The following is a 27,254-nucleotide window of genomic DNA, read 5'->3' on the forward strand; positions in this document are numbered from 1 at the left end:
ACTGGAGGTGGAGTAGGGCAGGATGTGCTGTGGGACTAATGATCTTGAGGGTGTGATCCTGGGCAGGCCACTTGTCCCAACGGGATACAAAGAGAGTGAGGTGGGGGATGGGGCTGGTTCAGTGTTCCCTTCTCAGAAGAAAACAAAGAACTCCCCAGAAGTACACATCCTTTTGAATACCAAGAAGGAAGATGAGCTCATATTTTACATACAAAACAGAGTAATTAGTTATATAGGAACAGAGGACACCTTTTCTCATGATTGAAGTTTGCATCATCAGGGCTCAGTGCAGAACTCTTTCAGAGAGTAGCCTAGCTCGGGTGTGGGGAATCTGTGTCCTTGAGGCCCCAGGTTACCCACCCCTGGCCTAGTTTTTCCTGCTGTCAAAATCTTGTTGGGAAAGGCCTTTCTAAATCATCTTGTCCAACTGGGTCCTGACCAAGGTTTCCCCTCCATAGAAACAACTAGGTCATCTAGGCTTCACTGGAAGAATTCCATCAAAAGGGAAACTCATTAGGATGCTCTGCCCCACTCTTTTTTTCCCTTAAAATATTTTATTTTTAAATTTTCAACTTTCACTTTCATGAGATTTTGAGTTCTGATTTTTTTCCTCCCTTCCTCCCCTTCCATCTTCCTAAGACAGCATGTAATCTGATATAGACTATACAGGTACAATAATATTAAATATATTTCCACATTAGTTATGTTGTAAAAGAAGAATCAGAACAAAGGGGAAAATTATAAAAAAGGAAAAAAAGAGAAAACAGTGTGCTTCGATATACAATTCATACTCCATAGTTATTTCTTTGGATGCGGATAGCATAATCCATCTCGAGGCTTTTGGAATTGTCTTAGAATCTTGTATTGCTGAGAAGAGCTAAGTCTGTCAGAGTTGATCATAGCACAGTGCTGCTGTTGCTGTGTACAATTTTCTCCTGTTTCTGCTTACTTCACTCAACATTAGTTTAATAATCAAAACAATAGTCTTTCATTGCATGCGTACCTAACTTGTTCAACCATTCCCCAGTTGATGGGCATCCCCTCAATTTCCAATACTTTGCTACTACAAAAGAGTTGCTATAAATACTTTTGTACATGTGGGTCCTTTTCTCTTTTTATGATCTCTTTGGGATAAAAACATAGTAGTGGTATTGCGGGATCAAAGGACAATCATAGCTTTATAGCCCTTTGTCCATAGCTCCAGATTGCTCTCCAGTAAGGTTGGATCAGTTCACATCTCCACCAACAGTGTATTAGTGTTTCTATTTTCTCACATCTCCAACTTTTATAATTTTCTTTCTTTTGTCATATTAGCCAGTTTGATAGGTGTGAGGTGGTAGCTCAGAGTTGTTTTCATTTGCATTTCTCTAATCAATGGTTATTTAGAACATCTTTTCATATGACAATACATAGCTTTAGTTTCTTCATCTGAAAACTCCCTGATCATATCCTTTGCCATCTATCAATTGTGGAATGACTTGCATTTTTATAAATTTCCATCCCACTCTTGTGTTCTAAGCGCTAAGAATTTTTTTCTTTAAATCAAGACTAAATATGCCTTCCCCACTTCCACCTAATGCTCTTGGTTCTGCCCTGTGGCTCCAAGAAGAATAAGTTGAATCCTTCTTTCCCCATGATAGCATCACTTGTCAAATCCTGCCATGAGTTTCATCTTCCCCAGACTAAACATCCCCATTTCCTACCACCTGGGCTCATATGGCATGATTCCCCAACCCTCTCCCACATCCCAGTTATCTATCCCTGGTATGCTTTTTGGATAACCAAGGTCTTTCCTAAATGTGGGCACCCAGAGCTAAATACCTTCTCCAATGGGGGACTGACCAGGGCACAGTTCCCTCGCCTGTCTTTCTTGCTGTAGATTAAGCTACCTTGTTACATGGGTGATGTGACTTCCCCATCCTTCCTGAATTTGATTTGATTTGATTAGATATTCACCCTCAGTCAATATCTTTGGTGTGAATGTGTGTGTGTGTGTGTGTTCATGTGCACACATTCCCAGAGTCAGGGAAAGGGTAGAGACGTCAGTGTGCCTGCTTGTGGAGTCCAGTGGGCTAGGGAAACCCCTTCCACTAAGACAGATTGTAGTGCTATCTATGACCCAGTCAATAAGACCTCGGAAATTCACCAGAAGTGAAGTCTCTTGACTTAACTCAAGGCCACACAGCTAGTAAGGGTTTGATGTGGGTTTTGAACTCAAGTTTTCATCACTGTCTTTTCTGCTTTGCTGAGGAGGGGTATTTAAAAAATAATAAACAATCTCATATTTATACAGTGCTTTTCAGTGAAAAAAAACTGCCTTTTGTCAGATGCTTAATGAAACATTGAATGAGTGAATAATTTGATTTGGTTCTCCCAGGAGGCCTGAGTGGTGGGCAGGGAGGGTATTCATTAGGTCCCTCTTATAAATGAGTCTTGCCTAGGATCACCTAGGGAGTTTGTGGTAGAGAGAGAAACCTCCTGACCTCCATCTAGTCTGATCTTTCTCCTCTCCTCATCAGAGACGTACAGATCTTTGAATGTCAGAACTGGAAGGGGACCTAAAAGAGAATCTATTCCAATTCCCCCTAATTTTACAGATGGGGAGACTGAGGCCCAGTGAGGGCAGAGGAATTTTCCATCCAGGACTGGAGCTCAGGTTTCCTATCAGCTAGCTGTGTTTCTTCCAAGGTTCCCTTTCCCCTTGGATATTCATGGATTGCCGTGGGTGGGGGCTGACCTCTCACCAGTGTTTCAATGATTTTTTTTAAGCCTTTAATGAAGTTGGTGGCTATGATGCCTTTGTGGAGAAGTACATGAAAGCCATTCCAAGCAAAATCTCTGATGGGAACATCACTGCCAAACCCGAGTGCTACACCCCAAGGGCAGATTCCTTTCATCTATTCCGTGATCCCATAACAGGGGACCTCCCCTGGCCAGGTCTTATCTTTGGCCTCGCCATCCTCGCTCTGTGGTATTGGTGTACCGACCAGGTAAATGACTCCAGTGAGTGAGTGTGAGTGTGAGTGTGTCCGTGAATGTATGCATTTGAATGTGTGTGCCTGTGTGTGTTTGACTGCGCGTGTGTGTGCATGTATGTTTCTTGTTGCCCACCCAAAGGGTCTGTTGGGTATCTCTAAGCACACTTGGCACTGAACCCTTTCCCAAGAGTCCTACAATGGCCCTGAAATGCATGAAGGAAAGTCAGGGGTTCTGTCCTGCTTTTTTTCTATGGTGGACAAAAGCAGGGCCACAGGATTTAGGTCTGGAAGGGATGTTGAGACCATTGATTCCCACTCCCTCATTTTCCAGATGAGGAAGTTGAGGCTGAATGGGGCCATATGATTTGCCCAGGGTCCCACAGCAAGAGGTTGAGGCAGGATTTGAACCTAGATCTTGCCAACTGCAAATCCAGGGCCCCGTCCCCTTGGGCCAGTTCTTGCTGACTGGGAGGCTGGCTTCCCAGCAGGGCATGGTGCCCCTAACCCTTGTCCTCATACTGCTAACATGTGTATTCTGTTAGTCTTTTCTTTTAACCAAAAGGAAAATAGCTCAAAGTTTTACACTTTCAGCTGCAATGTTATTTCAACTTTATTAATTTTTAATTAATTAATTAAAATTTATTAATTTTAGTGAGAATGTCAAGTTTATAATGGGAAAAACAAATCATTAAAAGTATAGACTCAGCTTAAGGGGCAGTATGATATAATCTAGTAGTGCTCAAACTTTTTGGTCTCTGGACCCCATCATAGTTTAGAAAATTTATCGAGCCCTTCCAAGAGGTTTGTTTTACACGGGTTATATCTATCAATATCTACCATATTAGGAATTAAAACATCTTAGTATTATTATAAAAATAGTTTTGACCTCAAGTAGTCCCCCTGAAAAGGGTCTCAGGGATGTCCAAGGGTCCCCAGACCACACTTTGAGAAGCACTGGTTTAATAAATAGGGTCCTGTGTCTGGAGTCAGGAAGACCAGATTTCAATCCTGCTTCAGACACTTACTACCTGGGTGACCCTGGGCAAGGCACTTTATGTCCCTGGGCCCCTGGAAAATGAGGGGGTTCTGAGGTTCCTTCCATCTCGGGAGCTAGACTTCTAAGGTCTCATAGAACAGAGTGAAGAACTGCAATTAATCTATCCATAAGCATTTACTTACCTAAGGCAGGTGCTAGAGATGGAAGCAAACCTGTCCCTGCCCTCAGGGAGCTTATGTTCTGAGATAGATAATACGTATCCATGTGGGTATGTATATAGTACATAACCTACACAGTCAGTTCATCAGCAAGCCATTTAAGTGGTGGCTGCCTAGAATCCCTGCCCTGAGTTTCTTTCTCCTCACTCCAGCCCATCCTTTGCTGAGCTGTGAAATTGATGCTTCCAAAGTGCTGGTCAGAGAATGTAGTGTCTCCCTATGACCTCCAGGACCAAACTTGTGGTCCTCTGTTTGGCATTTAAGGCCTTTCATAACCTGTCACCTGCCCCCAGCTTTCCAGTCTTCATATGCCTTACCCTCCCTTCACCCACATACTCTTTGATCCATGAATATCTATCTTGAACGAGCCCTTCCATCTCCTGCCTCCAGGCATTTTTCCTGGCTGTGTCCCCTGCCTGGAACGCTCTTCCTCCTCCTGCCCTTCCTGGCTTCCTTCAACTTCCTGCTAAAACCCCACTTTTAGTGGCTCCTGTAAAGGGCAATACCTTCCCTTTGGGGATTATTTCCCATTTCCTTATTCTTATCTGGCTTACCCATAGTAATTTGCATGTTGTTTCCAAATCTCCTCGAGAACAAGTAGTGTTTTTTTTTTAAGCTTTTCTTTATATACTTGCATCTTATCACACAGTAGCTACTTAATTAGTGTTTATTGACTAGCCTGGCATAATGAATAGAGATAGTCTTCACCTGGGAAGATAGAGATGGCTACACTGCCACAGAATTCCAGGCAAAGGGTGGAGCTGTGCTGGCAGAAGGGACTCCTCATGTCAGTTCCCCCTTTGTGCCAGGCACTGAGCTAGTGTCAGAAACAAAAGAAGGAATTCTGTTTCTATAGGAAATCCGAGCTGTGACCTAGCAGAACCAGACTTCTGATTAAGTAAAAGGTCAGAGCTTGGATGCATGCTTACAGAGTTGGTTGAGGGGGGCATATCAGGGAGGAGAACATGAAGTGAGTGGTTCATGAGGTTGCATCTAGCCAATGGAGAGCAAGGGAGGAGGGAATTCAAACTGGGAACAGAGCATAAATAGCTTTGCATGTGTCTGAGCAAATGTTCTCCACTAGGGAGTTACACATTCACAATGAATGTATAATAAATGCACTGAGAACTTTGCTGGTTTCACGAGTCTTTTCTTTCTAGAGCAAGCACACTTCTCACAACTAGAAACCAGGGCTACAAAGACTGAAAAACTGAAACATGCCCTGCCCACAAGAAGCTCCCATTTTTTAATGGGAGACACAAATACAGATGTAGGGATTCACAAGATAGATACCAGATAGTTAGCAGTGTTTGCTTCTGGGTAAAGTGGTCTGAAAAGTGAGGGAGACAAGCACCCTTGGGAGAGGATGGAAGAAGCACCCGGGGGTCCTGCATAAAGGAATTCTTCTTTTTGCTGAGCTCAATCATTTTTTTCTCTGCTGTTAAAAGGCTGTCAGCCCACCTCCCTCTCAATGGAGATCCTCAAGGGCTCCAACTGTGGAGGAGGCAGGCAGAGCAGGGCTGGGGGTCCCTGATCTATGTTCCTCATTCTGTGTGTTTTCCTGACAGGTCATTGTACAGAGGTGTCTCTCAGGAAAGAACATGTCCCATGTGAAGGCTGGCTGCATATTATGTGGTTATATAAAGCTACTGCCCATGTTTCTTATTGTGATGCCTGGAATGATCAGTCGGATACTATACACAGGTACCCAGCTTCAGCAGTCCCAGGCCCACCTGCATGAAATCCTGGCCCCTTCTCATCAGCCTCTTTTATCCCTTCCTATCTTGCCTTGGCTCCTGAGTGAGGCTGCTCAGCCCTGGACTTGGGCATTATTTGCTTGTCAAGAACCTAGACTATTCCTGTGCTCCCTTTTAAATTTACCTTTTGTCTGTCCCCCTCCCAGAAATTTGACCTTATAGGGGAATGTGATACGTGCCCATGACAAGTCAGATGCAGGGAGGGTATTTGGTGGGGATACTGGGAGAAGGAAGGAAGCCACAGCTCTCAGACATTCCAGGAGGGAGTGATCACTTGGAAGTGGGAAGGAATGGGGTCAAAGGAGTCTGTGTGCTTGGAGGGGCCAGCATCTGTGGTGGCCCTGGAATCCAATGCAGTCCAACTTTGATCAACAAACTAGTGGTTTTTGAAAATACTTATTGCTCTTTTGGTTTTAAAACAAATTTAATGTTCAATTATATCCTTTCTCCATGTGGCTAGGTGGTGCAATGAATAGAGCACCGGCTCTGGAGTCAGGAGGACCTGAGTTCAAATCCAGCCTCAGACACTTAAAAAAACCTAGCCATGTGACCTTCGGCAAGTCACTTAATCCCAGTTACCCTCCAAAAAAAAAAAAGCAAAAAAAGATTATATCCTTTCTCCATCCCCATATGAGGGCATGTTTATTCACGTGAATGCAAGGTTTTGAGGTGCAAAGACAAAGGTGAATCAGTCCCTGTCCTCAAGGAGAGACTGGACTAGACCAACCAACCCATCAACAAGCATTTATTAATCACCTGATGTATGCCAGGTTTAGTGCTGGGTGCAGGGTATACAAAAACAGAAATGGATCAGCCCTGCTCTACAAGCCATTTACCTTCTCCTGGGAGCCAAGAACATACAGAGATGTGTATATACAACACTGCACGAGATCAGTACAAAACAGTTCTAGTAAGGAGAGTACTAACACCTATGCAGAGGAGGAAAAGCTTCCGTAGGGAGGGGCACCTGTGTGGAAGCCTAGGATTTTGTGAAGTGGAGGTGATGGCATTCTAGGATAGGGGGACACATGGTGCAAAGTCACAGAGGTGGGAGATGAGAATGTTGTATAGAGGAAATGGGTAGCCAACCAATTTGACAGGGACAGAGGGTGAATGAAGGGAAATAATATGAGAGAGGATTAGGAAGAGAGGTGGGAGCCAGATTGTGGAGGATTCTGAAGGAAGAGAGGGGACTTCCGCAGATGGAAATGACAGGGGTGGGACACTTCAGGGAATAGAGGAGGTAGGAAGGGGGATACCCCCCATTAGATCATCGTCTCCTTGAGGCCAGAGGCTTTGTCATTTTTCATTCTTGCATTTCTAGTCCCTTGCAAGTAGTAATGTTTGTTGGATGAATTTCTGGATTGCACCTCTCAGGACAAATGAGACAATTGTCCCCACAGTAGGACACCTCCTCCAACTCCACCTCCAAGCCTTGCCCTCCCTCTGCCCCTGCTCAGGAGCTATATTTGCCCTCATCCAGAGTTTGGGATGGGGCTGGAGCTACAGGATGTGGGCATGGAGTGGTTGGATCTTTAAGGAAGATCTAGGGAGATTATGGGGGCTTGGAGATGCCAGACAAAGGGGTTGGTTGGATCTTAGTGTGGGGAACCAAGGCAAGTTTCTGAGTAGGGGAGTGTTCTGATGATGGTAGGCATTTGAGGAGGTCCCAGTGGGGCAGGAGTCCCAGGTTCAAATCCTCATCCCTTCCATGCTCCTTTTCTTTCCAGATAAGGTTGCCTGTGTCCTTCCCTCAGAGTGTGAAGCCCAATGTGGGACCAGCGTGGGTTGTACCAACATTGCCTTCCCAACCCTGGTGGTGGAACTCATGCCAAATGGTGAGGACCTGGCTTGTCCGGTAGGCCAGTTCTGGGAGAGCAGGTGGCAGGGGGATCTTGGGAAGGAAGAGGCTGTTGGAGGGACTTGGTCTGCAGGGATTTTCCATGGCAGTGTTTGCATTTGGTAAGGGCCAAGAAACTCTAGAGACTGGACAGCAAAGGGACATGACACTGTTTTAATGTAAATCACAGATTTGTAGCTAGAGGGTCCATCATCAATTATCTACCCCAATTACCTCACAAGGCCTAGAGTTTAACTGACTTGCCCAAGGTCACATAGAGAGCAAGAAGACTCATGGGGTCAATGGTTTAGAATTGGAAGAGGACTCAGTGACCATCTGGTCCAATGCATACCCACATGGAAGGGATACCCAGTGACAAAAGATCATTTCCCCTCTTCTTGAATACCTCCAAGGAGGGTGAGCTCACTACCTCTACTGGCAGCCCTGACACCTTGGGGCAGCTCTCATGGATCACACATTTTTTCCTGACATCAAGCCCTGAATTGGCTTCTGTGCCACTGCCTGGTCCTGCCCCCTGGGGCCAAACACATGGAGGCAAAAGGACTGGTTGGATCTTGGTGTGGGGAACCAAAGCAGGATTCTGAGCAGGGGAGTGATATGATGACAGTAGGCCCCTCCTCCACATGAAGCCCTTCAGATGCTTGTACAAAACTCTGGTATCTCCCCCAGATTATTTTCTTCTCCAGGCTACATACTCCCAGTTCCTTGGTCTCAAGACCCTTCCCCAGCCTAGCTTATTCACATCCTTAACTGTGTTATCCAGAGCTGAACAGAATACTTCAGATGAGGTCTGATCAGGGCAGAGGGCAGTGGGGTTGTCACCACTCTGTTCCTGGAACCTTGGCCTCTCTGAGTGAAAACCAAGATCCCATTCCTTTTTTCTTTTTTGTCACTGCTTCACTCTGCTAATTCACATTGAGCTTTCAGTCCCTTAAGACCCCAGATCTTCTTCAGACATACTGCTATTTAACCATGTCTCTCCCATCTTGTGCTCAAGGAAGGCTCAGGATGGAGAAAGGACTTAATCAAGGTCACATGAACAGTTATTGACTCCACACAATGGCCTGGAGTATTCTGCCCTGGGTTGTAAGGGAAGAATGTGGAGTTTTTCCATGTTGATGCAATTCATAACCTTGGGCAAAACATTATAATCCTATAACATCCAGAGGTAATTGTTAACCACCTCAGAGACTGGGGCTGCCTGCAAGTGAAAGGGGGCACAGGCTTTTACTTTTAAAGGGTAGGATTTACCTTCACAAAGGCTGCCATTGACAGGGCTGACAGGATGGATGTAAGGGAACCAAGGCTAACTTGTGACTTCAGTGCATAGATAAAAGTTAGGGCTGAATGGGAGGAACTTGTGACTTCAGTGCATAGATAAAAGTTTGAGGACTTTAACTTGGAGATGAGATTTGGGCCAGACTGGAAGCAAGGACAAAGGAGTCACAAGTTGCTGCCTAGGCAGAGTGCAGATAGGGGGAAGGGGCAGAGTTTTAGGCTGGGAAAGGGAAACGTGATTTTACAGACTGGTTTTATAAATTGATGTTACAAAGTTTTACAAATTGTTGTTACAAACATAGATCTCAAGCACCCCATCATTACTGATGTTACAAATTGGTATTACAAATTGATGTTACAAATTGATTTTACAAACATAGATCCCAAGCACCCCATCAGTTTCACAATTAAAGAAAGGTTGAAGTGGCTGTTTGTGTCCCAGCTAGGGCTATTGTGACCTCCACATAGGGCAGCTGCTACCCACTGGTCAAGGATGTGGGTGATAGTATCTGAATGGGTATCTCAATGGTTTCTGGAATGTTTTGGTATGAGGCAGTGGAGTATAATAGGAAGAACCTGGTGATGGAATGAAGTCTTTACTCATCTATGTGACTTTGGGTGATGTCCTTCCAATCTTGGAACCTCATTTTCCTTGTCTGTAAAATGTAGGGTTTGGATTCGGTCTTTGTGGTCCCTTCTATGATCCAATGAGGCTGAATTTTTTCAGTGGTGGGAGGGTGGGAGAGCCATAATACACCCCTTGTGGTGCTGTTGGTCAGTGTAAAGCCAATCAGGAGCAGTTCTCCTGAAGACTGCTGCCATGATTAACTTTAAGAATCTAATAGAGGGGCGGCCAGGTAGCACAGCAAGTAAGAGCACCGGCTCCAGTGTCAGGATGACCTGGAGATCGAATCCCGGGCCCAGACACTTAGCACCCACCCAGAAACACCTGGCCGTGTAACCTTGAGCAAGTTACTTAACCCCAATTGCTTAGGGGCGGCCAGGTGGCTCAGTGAGTAAGAGCACCGGCTCCAGTGTTGGGACGACCTGGATCAAATCTGGGCTCAGATACTCAGCACCACACCCAGAAATAACTGGCCGTGTAACCTTGAGCAAGTTACTTAACCCCAATTGCTTTAAAAAAAAAGAATCTAATAGAATAGTGTAGTGATATCTCTATTTATTCAGCAATAAACTAAAGCAAAACATTCAAGAAACTAAAGCAAAACAAGCAAAACATTCACAACAATATAACATAACAACTTATTACTAAGGTGGCCACATAGTTTTAAACGAAACATATCATTCAGTAAGTCACAATCTCATCAGTCAATACAGAGTAGTCAAGTATATTCTCCTTCCATCTTAACTCGAGGTTGACTTCCAAACCCCACGGCTCCTCTTCCACAAGCTGACCCACTCCCAGCTCTTGGCTGGACTCACACAAAGGCAGCTTTCCACTCCTGTTTCATACTTCAGTTTACTGCTCCACTCCAAGCTCTTTGAAGTTTCTGTTTCTAGTAAGACAGATGAACAGAGCTACAACAATGTTTACAAGAATTGCTGGCACTATCATCTCAATTCACTTTATATCTGACAAAATAACACAAATCAACAGATAAGAATTCTGTCTGAAAAATCAAACACAAATTAACAGTAAAGTCCCAGGACTTCTGTAACAGCAGTAAAGTCCTCTTTTAGGACTTCTGTCTAAAAACAACAGAGAGTGTGCTTTTATCTGACAGAGCAACAGACAGTGCTACAGAGTGCTGACATCACAAGCATTCTCCCTCTTAGTTCTTTCTGCATGGTCCCAGCTCTGCTCGAGCTTTTCTCCACTCTGCTCCTTCCTGTTCCACCCTTGCTGTTCTGATTTTTTGGCAAAATTTTCCCAGCATGGGCTCCATGTGATGGTGTTAGGCCTATTAAGGGCAACACAATGTATATTGTTTCCAACAATGACTTTTGATACAATCAGAGGCTAGACTCAAAGGCACTTGAATAGCTGAAAGAAACAACAAAGTACTACTTTGCTTGCCATTACAGCCCCTTCTGAAGTTTCTTTCTCTGGGGAAAAGTGCCTGGACTGGGGTTGCAACTGCCTACAAGATCATATAGTGATGGAATGTTAGAGCTAATATTTGAACCCATGGTGTCTGATTCTAGATACAGGGCTCTTTTCACATACTCTGAATTGACTTGAATTGATGGAAGGTGTTAAACTCTCCTCTTTCTCCCCTTCCCCAGTTCCTCCCTATCAGATTAGAACAGTAACTGATAATCCCTCCTGCTGATCTCACAAAGTTTTCTCACATGCCCTGGGTCCTCTACATTGCCTCAATCACCATAGGTGGCTCACCCACACTTGTAGATGATTTGGATCCATGACCTTATTTTAACCTCATCCATCCTCCTAAGGTGGCCAGGGCAAGGTTTGCCATCTCTATTTTACAGATGAAGAAATGGAGGCCATAAAGTGACAACTTGGGTGGTCCCAAAGTGAAAAGAGCTGTTTTGGGAAGCAATACCAGGAAAGATTTCAAGTGAAGGTGGCCATTGGTCAGCATATGCTGTGGGGCAGTGGGAAAGCCACAGAGCTGGGAGTAGAGAAGACTGGCTGTGTGGTATACGGTTTAGAGCTCGATTCCCTGTGTGACCTTAAACATGTTATTGCCCTCTCCATATCACTTACACAGAATCCTAGCTTTTCTCCAGGTCTCCTGACCCCCAAGTCCAGATGTATCTCTGCCGAACTTGGCTGTGACCCCTTGGTTGAGGCATGATACACAGATACCCTCCTTGGGTGATACTGCAAACATGACTATTCATCGGAAAGCTACTGTGCTGGGGAATGCCATAAGGGATACAGGGGACTTGCCTTCAGGGTGCTTACAGTCTAATTGGGGGGACAAGGGTCACATAGGTAAGTTTTCCCTCCCCCATTAGACTGTAAGTTCACTGAGGGGGTGTACTGTGTTGTATTCACTGATCAGTACCAAGCACAAAGTCATAGAATCCGAGAACATAGACTGACAGAGTTGGGAGGGTTTTTGAAACATGAAATGTCAAAGCTGAGATTGCCCTTAGAGCAGAGAATCTTAGAGCCATGAAGAGCTTTAGAACAGGAAATTCCAGAGCTGGAAGGGGCCATAGAGCAGGGAATGGCAGAGCTGGGAGGGACCCTAGAACAAGAAATGTCAGAACTGGGAGAGGCCTTAGAGCTGGGAGAGATATATAATGGGTTGTTAGATGTGGGAGGGACCTTAGAACATAGAAAGATGGAGTTGGGAGGGAAATTAGATCATAGAATGTTGATACTTGGAGAGACATTAGACCATGCAACATGGAAAATCTTTACTAGGGACTTTATAGATCAGATGAGAGGCCCAGACAGAGGATGATGCTTTTCTCAAAATTATTCAACAATTTATTTACTTATTACTCAGTGAAGTAGTTGCTGAGGCAAGACCATAAGTCCTATATCTTGGGCACTTGTGATGTTGATGTGGTTGGAGAACAATGAAGGCTGACTTATGGTACCTGTTCTAGCTCAGAGCATGAAACTCACAAGGCAGTGTCGTTGAATAGCTGCAGGAACAGCAATCATCATGGCGGGGTACGGAGAAGAGAAGGGGGATGGGGAAGGGAGGAAAATAATAAAGTGGACACTTATTAGCTGTGTGATCAACCTCTGACAGAAGTTCCTCCCAAACCCAACCCCAGGAGCTTCCTTTGTGTTCTAGGTCTTCGTGGCTTGATGCTGTCTGTCATGATGGCCTCCCTCATGAGCTCCCTCACCTCCATCTTCAATAGTGCCAGTACTCTGTTCACCATGGACATCTACACCAAAATCAGGAAGAAGGCATCTGAGAAGGAACTCATGATTGCTGGAAGGTGAGACTGTGTTCCTCTTGCCTCAGTCATAAATTTAGCAGGTCATAGAGTGTCAGAACCAGGGGGTCCCTTAGAACCAGAATTATCTGAAATGGGAAGGATAGGAAAAAACCAACTGGGAGGGACCTTCGAATCCAGATAGTCTGAGATGGGACGGACTTTGGAAAATGGAATGTCAGAAGCTGGAAGGCCTTTGAGACACAGGATGTCAGAACTAGGAGGTGGGGGAGGATCTTAGGACATAAAATGTCAGAAATTTTGGACCTGAGAGGACCCCAGAATATAGAGTGTTAGAGTTGGGAGAGGTCTTAGATTGAATCTGAAGCCCTTCCTAGTTGGAAAGGACTTTAGAACAATGCTAAGTCATAACCTGGATGGGTTTTAGAATGTTGGAGCTAGGAAGAACCTTAGAACATTGAATGTGTGAGCTGGAAAGGTCCTGAGAACACAGAATGTCAAAACATGGAGGAACTTCCATGCCTAAGAAGGCAGTGAGCTGGAAGAAAGCTTATTCCAAAACTAAAGTTACTATCTTTCCCCCTAAACCCTCCCTATTTCTGAACTTCTCTGTTACTGTAGAGGGTGCCATCATCTGTCCATCCCCCAGGCTCCCTAACTTGGAGATATCCTGGACTCCTTCACCCTCCATACCCATGCTGCTGCCAAGGCCTGCCCATTTCGCCTTTCAGGCTTTGCTCCAATGAGCCCTCCTCCCTCTTCTGACACTGCCCTACTCTGTGCAGGCCCTCACCACCTCACACCTGGACTATTGCAATGGCTACTGGGAGGTCTGCCTGCAGCAAATCTCTCCCCACTCCACTACATCCTCTACTGGTCCCAAAGTGATTTTGCCATCACATAGGTCTGACCATTTCACTCCCACCTCATTCCTCTCCAACTCAGTCAACTCCAGTGACTCCCTTTCATCTCCAGGATCAAACACAAAATCCTGTTTGATATTCAAAACCCTTCCTAACCTGCCCCTTCTCCCTTTCCCGTCTTCTTTACTTCTGTCCATCCAAATCCATTATTTGCTCCAGGGACACTAGCCTCCTGGCAGTTCTCTGAAGAAAACCTTCCCTATTGCCCCTCGGGGCATTTTCGTTGGCATCCCCACATACCTGGAGTGCTCTCTCTCCCTCTTCCTCTGTTTTTCTGCTTCCTTCAGGTGCCCACTACAGGCAAGCAGCCTTTGCCAACCCTCCATTCCAGAGCCCTCCCTCTGTTCGTATTTTCTCTTCCTTATCCCGTCCTTCATTGCTACGTAGTTGTTTGCATGTTTGTGTTGGGAGTTCCTCACTGGCAGTGGTTGTCTTTGGTCTTTCTTTTCATCCCAAGCAGTTAGGACAGTGCCTGTCTAGGCCTAGCAGGTGCTTAATACTTATTTATTGATGTCAAGCAGAACATCGTAAGCCAAGTTTGAAAGGGACATTGAGACTAGGTGTACCCGGACAGACTCACAATAGAGCTCTTCGCATGCCCATGACTCCTATTCTGGCTAGTGGAACATGAGTGTCCCTCCGTGGCTACTTTTGTTACCTCCTTGAACGTTTCCTTTATCTGGAAATCTTCAAGCTTCTACTTTCAACTTCAGGGCTTAGGCCAGGTCATACAATGCTAGAAGAAAAAAAGGAACCTAGGAATCAACCATCCATCAATCACCCCAACCTCATTTTGCAGATGAGAAGACTGAGACCCAGAGAGGTAAGGTTTCCAGGTCACATGATAATTTAGTGGCAAAGTCAGGCCTTTAGCCCAAGTTCATAGGGCTCACTGGGTCTAGAGTTAGAGAGAATCTTCAAGAACATGAGGTCATAGAGTAAAAATGTTAGATTTGGAAGGGTCCTTGGAGACAAGGTCGGGCATTCCTCTCATTTTCCATATAAAGAAACTGAAACCTGAGAGCTTTTTGTGACCTGCCCAGGACTTCATGCCTAGTAGGTGTCATAGTTAGGACTCACACAAGTCTTCAGACTCATGTCTATTTCTCCCACAACATGTTCAAATGTCTCTTTTACAAGTGAGGAAATGGAAACTCTGAGAGAAGAAATCACTTGCCAAAGGTCACCCATCTACCTCCCAAGGTTGTTGTGAGGATCAAATGAAATAATGATTGCAGAACACTTAGCACTGGCACACAGAAAACATCATACAGAGAAATATGTGTGTTTTTGTTAATTATTATTATTAGACTACACTGCCAGTTTCATTCCCCCCAGCCCTGTACCCACTGCCCCATAATGTCCTTTTTATCCCTTATTTTTTTCTTTTTGGAGGGCAATAGGGGTTAAGAGATTTGCCCAAGGTCACATGGCTAGTTTTGTGTTGAGTGTCTGAGGCAGGATTTGAACTCAGGTCCTCCTGACTCTAGGGCCAGTGCTTTGTATTCCATTTAATAGAATTCTAGGGCTTAGGTGTTGGAAAGGAACTGATAAACCTTCTAGGCCAACCCAAGAATCCCTGTCCTCGTATAATATCCCCAGCAAGTGATCATCCAGTGCTTGCTAGAAGACCTCTGTTGATGGGGAAATCCCTACATCCTGAGGCAGTTCATTCCTTCAATTACTTTTTTTTTAAAGTTGTATTGCTTTCTTAATTTCCATTTGTGCCCTTCATCCCTTCCTTTCCCAAAGAGCTATCTCTAAAAAATTAAAATAGAAGGAACAAAAAGCATTTCTGCAAAGCCAAAACCAAACATCAACCAGGATTGGTGGTGCATACAATGTCCCACACTCATAGTGTCACATCTGCAAAGAAGGGAGGGTACGTGCATTTTCTCATTCCTTTTCCAGGACCAAACATGGTCATTACAATCGCGTGACTTTCGGCTTCAGATTCTTCCCCATGTCCCATTTCTATTGTCATACTGATTGTGTAAATTACTGACTTTACACAGCCCTCCATCACTCAAATCAAACTCAATTGCAAGTCATGTCATCATCTTCCTGATGCCATGGTCCTCTTCGAGAATGAAGGACAAACCACACAAACATCTGTTCAAATAAGTTTTATTATGTTTCATGCTTTTTTGTATCCAGCATTTTTTATGCTACCATAATATTCCATTCATTCATGTACTGAAATTTATTTAGTCATTCGCTAATCAAAGGGCGTATCCTTTGCTTTCAGTTCTTTATTGACACAGAAAGTACCGCTATGAATATACTGGTTTCCATGGGACCTCTCTTTCTATCTTTGATTTTCTTGAAGTAAATGTTTAATCGTGGGAGCTCTGCCACTTCTACTTTCTGGGCCTCAGTTTATCCATCTGTAAAATGAGGGAGCTGTACTAGATGATAACAGGAGAGGTACAAAAGCATGAGGCCAAGAGCTCCCTCTGTGAAGGTTAATAGTTAATTGACTTAAGATTCTGTGCTTTGACTATACAGGAAAGCAATGCCTGGGACTGGGTTCCTGCTAGAAAACGTGGCTATTGGGGAAAGTCAAACACATTTTCATTTACCATTGGCATAGATGTGTTGCACAAAGGCAGAACATTCCATTCAAAACAAATGATTAGCCTTGGGAATAGAGAGGAAAGCAGGCTGCTAATTCGGGGACTTGCTCATTCTTCTCTGCTGCCTATGTCAGGAACCTTTGTGCCTTTGGATACTTGTATGTGTCTTGATCACTCCATTAAGTGGATTCCACCTCCTGACTTGTGTGGGCTGGTTTCCTTCGCAGGTTGTTCATCCTGGCACTAATTGGCATCAGCATTGCCTGGGTCCCTATCGTGCAGTCGGCTCAGAGTGGGCAGCTCTTTGACTACATCCAGTCGATCACCAGTTACCTGGGGCCACCCATCGCGGCTGTTTTCTTGCTCGCCATTTTCTGCAAGAGAGTCAATGAGCCGGTGTGTATAAGCCTTGGAGAAATGTCATTATACTCAGAAATTTAAGACTTCTTCCCCTGAAGCAGAATCTCTTCTAATGCCAATGGGCTTTGTTTATCAAAACTGTGACCTTCCCCAGAACTCTTAGCTATAGGCAGCAGTAAAGGACTAAGAAGCAAGACTCTTAGAGACTGTAAGTGAACCAATGAAAGTCAGGGACTGGGCATTGTGTAAGGAAAGAGGCACAGACCTGAGCTCCTGTCTTGGCTCTGTTATTTAATAGCTACACGATCTTGGCCAAAGTAGTTTCTCTCTTGGCCTCAGTTTCCTCATCTGCAAAATCAGGGAGTTGTACAAGATTATCCCTGATGTCTCCTTCAGTTCTAAAATTCTATGATTCTATAAACCTCTTTGTGTGCAGTTGAGTGCCTTACCCTCAGTTGGCACTCAGCAAATACCCTAAAACTGATTTTAATAGTATCATATCCCTTGGTGAGCTTGTAAGAGCCAGTTACAAATATCTATGAAAGTCCAATAAAAGGGGGGTACCAGAATGACTTCAATCGGTACTTAGGGCAAAGAAGTGTTGAGTGAGCCCAGTTATACCTTTCTTTCCATGTTAGGTGCTGGGAGAGTGTATCAAAAAGCACCCTAGCATGCTCAGGATGGCTGCTAGAACAGGTTCTTTGATCTGCTTTTCTAAAGGAAAACAACTCAAAAGGGGTTAACAATCTAACTTTAATCAAACAGATATACATATATATATATGTGTGTGTGTGTGTGTATGTATGTATGTATACACACATAATTCACTTAGTTCAGGGGAAAAAGTCAGCACCCTGAAATTCAGAAAATATGAACAGAAATTAGAAGCAGACAAAATAAAGACAGAGAAAACAACACAATCTAATGGATCAACAGACAGGGCTTCTAACTGTCTGACCATTACATAATGCAGTGTTAGTTACCAGAGAGAGAAACACTAATATCTGGGTTTTGAAAGCCAAGGGTCTCAACGGTTGCCCAGAGTCTCATCTGGCCAAATCACACAACTGTTCCCATAAGTGAACAGCAAAACAAAACCTCGCCTTAGGGTATATGTGTGTGCGTGTGTGTGTGTGTGTGTGTGTATCCTTCTCCAGAGTCAGAGAACATCACAACCTTTGTGACCCACTGCCTAATTACAAAGTAATGAAAGATATGTGCCTTCCTGAAAAACAAGCCTCCCCTAAACTAGCTTCTCTTGTTGGGATTCAAGGGAGGCCCATTAAGGGGCAGGGAAAATCTTCAAAGTCTCTTACCATTACAGAGACACAAGGGAAGTCTAAAGCATCATTTCTACTTAGTCTCGTGGAAATAAGACTTGAGGAGTCTTGAGAATACAATCTTGAGGAAATAAGACATATACATAAAAGCAGTATTCTATGTAATAGCAAGAATATGTCTTTAAGATTTCAAAAGCACAATGTCATAACAAGGCAGTATACTTAATGGAACCTGTAAATTATAGACCCATGGACTTAACTTTTATTCCTAACAAAGTTCTACTTTGGGTTGTTATAAGGATGCTTAGTGAATATTGAGAAAATCAAGCAGTGGTCACAAAGAGTCAGCATAGCTTCACCAAGAATAGGGTATGCTAAAATCATCCGATTTCCATTTTTGACAATGTAACTACACTGACATAAACACAGACACCAGTAAAAAACAAAACAATTAGACTTGAATCAGGAGAATGCTGTAGATATGGTTTAACTAGATTTTAATAAAGTGTCTACCAAAATCCTTCCCATCATTTTTTTTGTGGGAAATATGGAGAGACATGGGCCAGACAAGATTACAATTAATAATGGTCAGAGGAAGAGAGTAGTCATTAACAATTTAGTGTCAACTCAAAAGGTGATCTCCATTGGAGTGTCCCAAGGATCTGTGCTTGCTCCTGTATTTTTAAACATCTTTGTTAGTGATTACATAAGTGATCAGATGATTTGCTTATCAAATGTGAGATGTATGAGTAATATAAAGTGGGGATGGACAGATAACAAGTTAGAGTCAGGATTCACAAAGGGTTTGACCACTAGAACTTTGGGCCACACCTAATAAGATGAAATTTCACAGGGATAAAGTCAAAGCATGCAGCAGAATCAATACATCAATTTCCCCACATACAGCTTAGGGTAGATTTAGACATTTGTCTGACCCCCCTCCCCCAACATCTGTGGGTTTAATGTACTTCAGGCTCAATACAAGTCAGTGTGTGATTTGGCAGCTCCTTCGTTAATGCATTAACAACATGAAATGGGGCCCAGGTCCCAGGAATAAGGAAGTTATGGCCCCACTGTATCTTGTCCTGATCAGGTTGTATCTGCTAAGTCCTGGGGACCATATTTTAGGAAAAACTTGGATAAGACAAAGAGAGTATAGAGGGTAACCTAGATGTTAACGGTCTCCTAGATCACCCCACATGACCATCAGTTGAAGGAAATGGAGCTGCAGAGCCTGAAAAGAAACAAGGGAAACATTTGTTTTGAGTCATTTTTCAGTTGTGTCTGACTCTTTGTGACCCCATTTAGGGTTTTCTGGGCAAAAATACTGCAGTGGTTTACTGTTTCCTTCTTCAGCTCATTTTACGGATGAGGAACTGAGGCAAACAGGTTTGTTACTTGCCCAGGGTCCCACAGCTAATATGTGTCTGAGGTCAGATTTGAACTCACAAAGAGTCTTCCTGACTCCAGGCCCAACAATCTGTCCACTGTACCTCTCCAGAGGAGACATAGTTGTCTTTAAATACTTGAAGGGATGCTAAATGTATAAGGGATTAGATTCATTGTGCATAACCTCAGAGGCAGAAGTAGGTAGGAACAATGGATGGATGGATGGATGTTGCATAGACCAGTTTAAGTTGGATGTAAGAAAAAACAACTTTCTAAAAATAATATATAAAAAAATCAAATGGGCTGCTTTGGGAGACTGGAATTCTCCTCAGCAAAGAGTTTCAAGCAAACGCTGGACCAGGAATGGTGAAGTTGTGGCCTCGTAGTCACATGTGGCCTTCTAGGTCCTTGGGTGCAGCCTTTTGATTGCATTCAAGTGTTACAGAACAAATCCTTTTATTCAGGGGCTTTGTTCTATGAAGTTTAGATTCAGTCAAATGACCACACTTGAGGACCCAGAAGACCACATGTGACCTCAAGGCCTCAGTTTCCCCACCCTTAGCTGGAACATCCCTCATCAGGGATAGGTTAGGAGAGATTCTCAGCTAGTTTCCTCTTGCTCTGAAATTTTGTGATGACAAATCACATATAAATAAGGTAACTAAACATTTCAGGAGGTTGGGTGACTTCTCTAGGGTCACCTGACTAGTTCATTTCAGAGTTAGCACTTGAGACTAGGTCTTCTTCACCCAAGACCACCATCACACCTATAACTTCATTTATACTACTGTAAGACATACTTTGTTTCTTTTCCCCCAAGAAGTTTTCCATTTCATTAAGGATACAAGATAAATATATATCACAAAAAGTGAAGTAGATAGTAAAGTGTCATTATTTCCATTTTACAGATGAGGAAATCTAGGCCCAGAGTGGTTCCATGACTTGGCTGAAGGCAGAATTCAAATCTGTCTTTTGGCCTCAAGTCCAGTGCTTTATTCATGTCATCAAGCTACATCCTCAACTCAGAAACACGGCTGACTGGCAGAAGCGTCTACCTTCACAGTTCACATGGCTTCTCTGTCCTTCTTTTGCAGGGTGCCTTTTGGGGCTTGGTTGTGGGACTCCTGATTGGACTGTCTCGAATGATTACGGAGTTTGCCTATGGAACAGGCAGCTGTATGGAGCCCAGCGACTGTCCTACAATAATTTGTGGTGTCCATTACCTCTACTTTGCCATCATCCTCTTTGTTGTGTCAATCATCATCATTTTAACCGTCTCTCTCTTGACGAAGCCCATCCCAGATGTGCATGTATGTATTATCACGTTTCTGTGAGTCTTCCATTGAGAGTTGCCCTCTTGTTTTTTGTTTTGCTTCAGAGATCTGAGGAATCCATAAGAAACCTATGATCTTATTGTCAGATCCCCAGTGAATTCTTAACCTTACTGTCAGATCCCTAAAGGTGAAGCCTCAGTTTCCTGATTGTGAAACTTGAGCTCCATTTAGAGTGTCAGCGGATGACCTGATCATCCATGATCCTGGGACAGCCCAATTCTACTTGATTTTTAAAAATACACTTTTTATTTATATCTTTTATTTTATATCACCTAAATCTCCTTCCTCCCCCATATTACTCTTCCTCCTCTCCCAGAGAGCCATTCAATATATCCAAGCATTTTTTCAAGGAAAAAAAGAAAGAGAAAGAGGGAAAAAATGAGCCAACTCAATCAACACTTTGGAAAATCTGACAACATATGTAGCGTTATCCTCCCATACATTTTACATTTCTGCAAAGGAGTAGGGGATGTCTTCCCATCTCTCTTCTTTGAGGTCGGACTTGTTCTTATTAATTTGTCAACAGTCATTTTTGATCTATTCAGCTTTTAAAGGAATGGCCAAGTGTGGATGACTTATAGTCTTCCTCATTGAAGGGAGCACCTACATGATGAGATCCTACAACTTTTGGAGAGTTGGAGCAAGACCTTAAACACACTCTGTCTGATTCTTTGCCCTGGCTTAATTCAGTTTACCAAATATTGACTAAATACATCTGTGCGAGACATGGACCTAGGCACTGGGGATGTAGAGACAAAAACTAACATCCCTCATCCTCAAAGTTTTCACATTCTGCAGGCGATACACCACATGTACACAGATCAGTAAATACACAGTGATTTCAGGAGGTAGAAGGCATTAACCAAACACCCAGGCTCCTGAGAACATTGGTGAGATGAATGGGACAGAGTCTCACTTCAAGCAATGCAGTCAGACAGGGCTCTGAAAAATCTTATCATAGATTTAGCCCTTCACCAAAAATTGATTACAAGCCCAGGCTACCCAGATATCATACCAACATTCAAGCAGATCAGTTGGGAACTGTAGTGGATAGAGTTCTTGACTTGGTGTCAGACATTTCGTAGCTATATGACCCTGGGGAAATTATTTAACCTCTTTTGGGCCTCAGTTTCTTTATCTGAAAAAAAAAGGTGATGATAATGATACCTACCTCCCTGGTTGGAGGATATGCCTTGTTCCCAATTATTCATCATTAGAAATAGTGCTGCTATACATATTTTTGTACCTATAAATATTTCCTTCCTGTCATTGATTTCCTTGAGAGTATAAATCCAGCAGTTGGGTCACTGCATCAAAGTGTAAGAACTATTTGGTAATTTTTTGGTATAATTTCATTTACCCCCTCTTAATTGGATCTGTGATTTCACTGGCATAGGGAAATTTCAGTGAGGAAACTCCACCTACCAATGCAGATGGACACCTGCTCTGTAAATTACAGTCTTAGAGAGTTTTCTATAGCTCCTAAGAAGTTAAACAACTTTCTAGAGTAACATTGTAGCTTGTTTCAGAGACAGTTCTCGAAACTGAGTCTTTCTGAGGTCATCTCTCTAACCACTGTGTCATGCTGCCTCTCCACATTGCTTTTTTGGGGGGATAGGGCAGGGTAATTGGGATTAAGTGACTTGCCCAAGATCACATGGCTAGTAAGTGTGTCAAGTGTCTGAGGCTGGATTCAAATTCAGGTCCTCCTGACTCCAGGGTCAGAGCTCTATTCACTTTGCCACCTAGCTGTCCCTCCACATTGCTTTCTAAAAACAGCTGGATCAGTTCACAGTCAACGGTGAATCAATGTGCCTTATCCCCTGGTCTAGCTGGCGCTAAATTCCCCCACTCAGAAAGATCTCTCCTTCACGGGGATCTGATATATCCCTTCTGGGACTTGTAGGCAGTCCAACTGGCATGTCCTCAGCTGCGCAGCCAGCAGCTTTGTTTGTTTTCCTTGACTGATCTGCTTCCGTTTTCCCATCCCCTGCAGCTTTACCGCCTGTGTTGGAGTTTGAGGGACAGCAAGGAAGAACGTATCGATCTGGATGCAGGTGATGAGAAGGAAGTCCCAGAGGATTCTGAAGACAAGTTGGAAATAGGTGAGTTAGGACTCCAGTCCGTTTCATAGAACTCCAATTATTTCTCCCTACAGCGATAGTGAGACCAGACTTTCTGTGTGGTTCAGGCTGGATTGGAATGTGGGGCCAGAATCAGAGCCGAGGTCGAATCAAAAACATGTTGCTAGAGCTATGCAGTCACAGTCCTTCCCACCCTCCTTATATTTTTTAAGTTAAGAAGAGGGGCCTGGATTCTAGCCCCATTGACTGCTGTATATTCTGCCATGTTCCTGCTAAAATTGTTCCTCACCCATGGGCCTCAGGTTTCTCCTCTGTGAAATGAGTTTGGATAATATGGTCTTTTAGTGTATCAGAAAGAACCTTGGATTAGGAGTTGGAGGACTAGACTTGAGCTTACTACTTTTGTGACTTCATCTCTTTGGGTCTCAACTTCCTCATATGTAAAACTATCAGGGGCCAAGGGGTTTCCTTTCCATGCTGAAACCTATGAGCCTATAGCCGTTCCCGTTCCCTTGCAATATTCAATGCTTATGAAGGCCAGAGGATGCTGGAATGTCTTTAGGAACTGTCCATGGTTCTGAATCTAGACACATGGTGCTCCAAAGCAGCCTAGTAGCCTTCAGCAATTCTGTCTTAGTGGTAAAAGAGCCTGTCGACTGCTTTGCTTGCTTCCATGGCTACTGATAAATATTATCCTCACAATGGAGGGGAGGAATGAAAGTTACTGATGCATTTAGGCCCAGATATATTAAAGTATGAACTATAATATAAAGCACCTGTTCCTAGATATGAGTGCTACTAGCCATGCATTACTGGACTATATGTAAAATAAATCAATAAATGATAAAATTATTACCATTCATGATTAATGCATTTTAATTTACTTGTTGAATTATTTATTTAGTACTATTTCTCAATTACTTGTAAAACATTGAGTTCCAAATTCTCTCCCTCCCTCTTTCCTCTCCTTCCTCATTAAGAAAGCAATTTGATATAAGTTATACATGTGCAATCATACAAAGCATATTTCCATATTAGTCATGTTGTGAAAGAAAACAAACAGAAACCCCACCAAGGAAAATGAAGTAAAAAAGTATCCTTCGATCTGTATTCAGGCTCCATCAGTTCTTTCTCTGCATGTAGATAGCATTTCCCCTCCTAAGTCCCTAGTAATTGTCCTGGATCATTGTATTGCTGAGAATAGCTAAGTCATCCACAGCTGATCATAGTACAATATTGCTGTTTCTTTGTATGATGTTATCTTGTCTCCGCTAACTTCACTTTTCATTAGTTCATATAAGTCCAGGTTTTTCAGAAACCATTCTGCTCATCACTTATTATAACACAATAGTATTCCATCACAATTGTATACCACAACTTCTGCAGCCATTTCCCAATCAATGGGCATCCCCTCAATTCCCAATTCTTTGCCACTACAAAAAGAGCAGCTATATTTTTGTACATGTAGGTTTTTTTCCTTTCTGATTTTATTTCACGGACAGCTTTCCAGGCACCTCCAAGCATTCTCCAGGATTTACAGCCAATTTAGCCAACATTTCACAAAGTAATTGAAGAAATCCTAGGCTCACAGGTTTCGGTGTTGAAGGGAGCTTTTGGGACCCTCTAGTTTGGGGAGGATTCTCCAAATCTAGCCACCTCATTCTCTCCAGCTTGCAAGGAACTTTCAGAGCTTTTATTCCATTATAATAGTCATTGAGAGCTCACCTTCAGGTCCCAGTGTATTACACTTGCAAGGAATTGGTGGAGGAATAAAGAAGTCATCAGCACTAACTTCTATGGGATAATTAGGGCATAAAGCGTTAGCCTTGGCATCAGGACAACCTATGTTCAACTATGTTCAACAACCTATGCCTCAGCTTCATGCTGGTAATGTGTGTGACCTTTGGTAAGTCACAACATCTCCATGTCCTGGAAAATTTTCTAAGGCCCTAAGTTGCAGGACAGGCTGCTAAATATTCATTGGTAAAGGGCATTTCCTCACTGGGGGTTCACTATATGAATGAAATCATGCATCTGGAAACAAAGAGAAAAAGCCCTAAAACATTCACAAAGTTGTTTATGGCTGCAAATACTATATCACATGAGTGATTGAATTGGAATCAAGAGAACTGGTTTCAAATCCTGCCTCTCCCTTTTAGCAGATGTGTCACTGTGAGTGATTTGAACCTCAGTTTTCCCATTTGCAAAGTGGGAATAATAATACTTCACCAATTTACTGTTGCGAAAAACATATGTAGACTGCTTGGAAAATCTTAAATCTAAAAATTATTATTATTTTCTAATTACAACAAATGTAAGTATCATTCCCCATACTGGAACCCAAGGATCCTGGCCCCAAGACTCAGGTTTTTTCCACTCTTCTTTGCTGATCCTACTGCTGACAAGTTGGACAATTCTTTAAAATATTTTATATCATTGCTATTTCTGTAAACAAGTATGGAGAAAGTCATCCTTGGGACAGCTGATAGGCACAGTGGAAGCTGCCCTCTTAATAGGAGACTGTCTATCTTTTTGCTGCTTTCAGGTTCCCCCACCCCCTAAGTCCCATAACTCTCTTGTGCTTCTTTGACACAGAAACCCCTCAAAAGAATAAGAGCTGCTTGAGGAAGACCTATGACATGTTCTGTGGACTGGAGCAGCAGCAGGGGCCCAAGCTGACCAAGGAGGAGGAGGCTGCCCTCAAGATGAAGATGACAGACACATCAGAGAAGCCTTTGTGGAGAACTATTGTCAACATCAATGGCGTCATCCTTCTGGCTGTGGCTGTCTTCTGTCATGCATACTTTGCATAGATTCAGCTGGCTCTCTGCTGCAAATCAGGTTCCTGAAGGCCAGCCTCTCATCCTTTCTCACCACTGGATTCCATGCTGCAATGTCATGGGAGAGAGGAATACAGTTGTAAACTATAACTAAGAATATGAGTGTACATATGTGTAATTAGATCCTATGCAAATGAAAAAAATTCTCATTGTTAAATTATGTTTGAAGCAAAGTAAATCAAAATGTATATACTAAAGCTTCCTAAAGCAAGGGGAAAAGGCCAGTTTAGTTTCCCTAGGGATTAAGCACTTACCATTGCGCTAGGTACTGGGAAGATGAAGATAAAAATGAAACAGTCACTGAGGATGTGCAGATCTAGAGACTTTGACTTCCATGAGACTGGCTGTATTTTGGCTCGGAATCAGAGAAAGCATGTATGATAATTGTTAGAAGAGTTGGGGCAGTTGGTGATCCTGAGATTCAGAATCCAGATGTATAGGTTGGAGTCCTGGTTCTTCACTTACTTTCTGGTTTCCCCTGAACAAGTTCCTTCCCTCTCTGAGCCTTAATTTCCCCATCTGTAAAATGAGGGCACTGGAGTAGTGTCTTTCCAAGGACACCCCTATCAATTAGAGCTTATCCCAAAATAAAATGGGTTACCTTTGGAACTGATAAGTTGCTGGATATAATATATAATATAATGTAATAATATCCTTGGAGATATTCTAGCAAGGGAGGGATATCCACTTGGTAGTCATACTATTATGGAAATCCCTTTCTCACAAGGGTTGGATTAAGTAGTCACTGAGGCTTCTTCAACCTTTTTAATTCTCTGATTCTTTGACTGCATGGTCTCTGAAGGTTCCTTCCATTTCTAACACAAGAGACAGTCTAGTACAAAGGAAAGAGCATGACTTAAATTCCTCCTGTGGCACTGCCTAGCTATGTGAAGCCCCTTTCTTACTGTTTTCTTTGTCAAGTACCTTTCACACTTGTCACATGCTTTGGAAGGATTGTATATCTGTTGTGCATGAAATAAAATGTTTTTGACCATTTTTGAACTTGGTTCACTGAGTGCATCAGCAAAACGTGTAACAGAACTGGAACCTTTAGTCACAAGAATCCCTTTTGAGAGAATAGCAAGTATATTAAGTGTTGGAGTGAGAATCAGGAAGAGTCATGTTAGTCTTCTGCCTCTGACACTTGGTAGCTATGTGACCATAAGCAAATCATTTAACCTTTATGAATGTCAGTTTTCTCCTCTGTAAAACTGGTATAATAATACCCCTTATGCGCCTCTGTAGGATGGAGAGGTCACAAATAGTCTGTGTGAGTGAAGGCCAATTTCAACTATGGAAGCTGCCCACATGCAAAGTTTGTATCCTCATTTAATTAACCTCAAGTAGCGATTCCCTTTGATATCTCTTTCCCACAACATGAAGAAAAAGAAACTCTTTGCTTCACCTTAGTATTTATCCCAAATTACAGCTTATTCTAGTTTTAGGGTGAGGAGCAAGAGAAAAACAGAATTCCAGGGATCTATGGGAATCTTCCTGGGATAATCTCTCAATAGGTGATCACCTCCT

The 27,254-nt window shown here is 43.1% G+C and overlaps 1 protein-coding gene across 1 annotated transcript in view; it reads left to right on the top strand.

Moving 5' to 3' along the window:
• Window positions 1-26,723, top strand: part of LOC138171343 (sodium/glucose cotransporter 1-like) — a 66,487-nt gene extending 39,764 nt beyond the window's left edge. The window contains exons 5-12 of the mRNA XM_069100786.1: window positions 2,770-2,990; window positions 5,762-5,897; window positions 7,681-7,788; window positions 12,833-12,983; window positions 16,668-16,836; window positions 20,564-20,779; window positions 22,800-22,908; window positions 25,483-26,723. Of these exons, the coding sequence (XP_068956887.1) occupies window positions 2,770-2,990; window positions 5,762-5,897; window positions 7,681-7,788; window positions 12,833-12,983; window positions 16,668-16,836; window positions 20,564-20,779; window positions 22,800-22,908; window positions 25,483-25,700 (1,328 nt within the window). The 3' untranslated portion in view covers window positions 25,701-26,723. The remainder of the gene's footprint in view (window positions 1-2,769; window positions 2,991-5,761; window positions 5,898-7,680; window positions 7,789-12,832; window positions 12,984-16,667; window positions 16,837-20,563; window positions 20,780-22,799; window positions 22,909-25,482) is intronic.
• The last annotated feature ends 531 nt before the right edge of the window (window positions 26,724-27,254 follow it).

The sequence above is a fragment of the Petaurus breviceps genome, unplaced genomic scaffold (assembly GCF_028583685.1).
Source record: "Petaurus breviceps papuanus isolate PSGF00001 unplaced genomic scaffold, PetGlider_PUasm1.0 428, whole genome shotgun sequence".
NCBI lineage: Eukaryota > Metazoa > Chordata > Mammalia > Diprotodontia > Petauridae > Petaurus > Petaurus breviceps.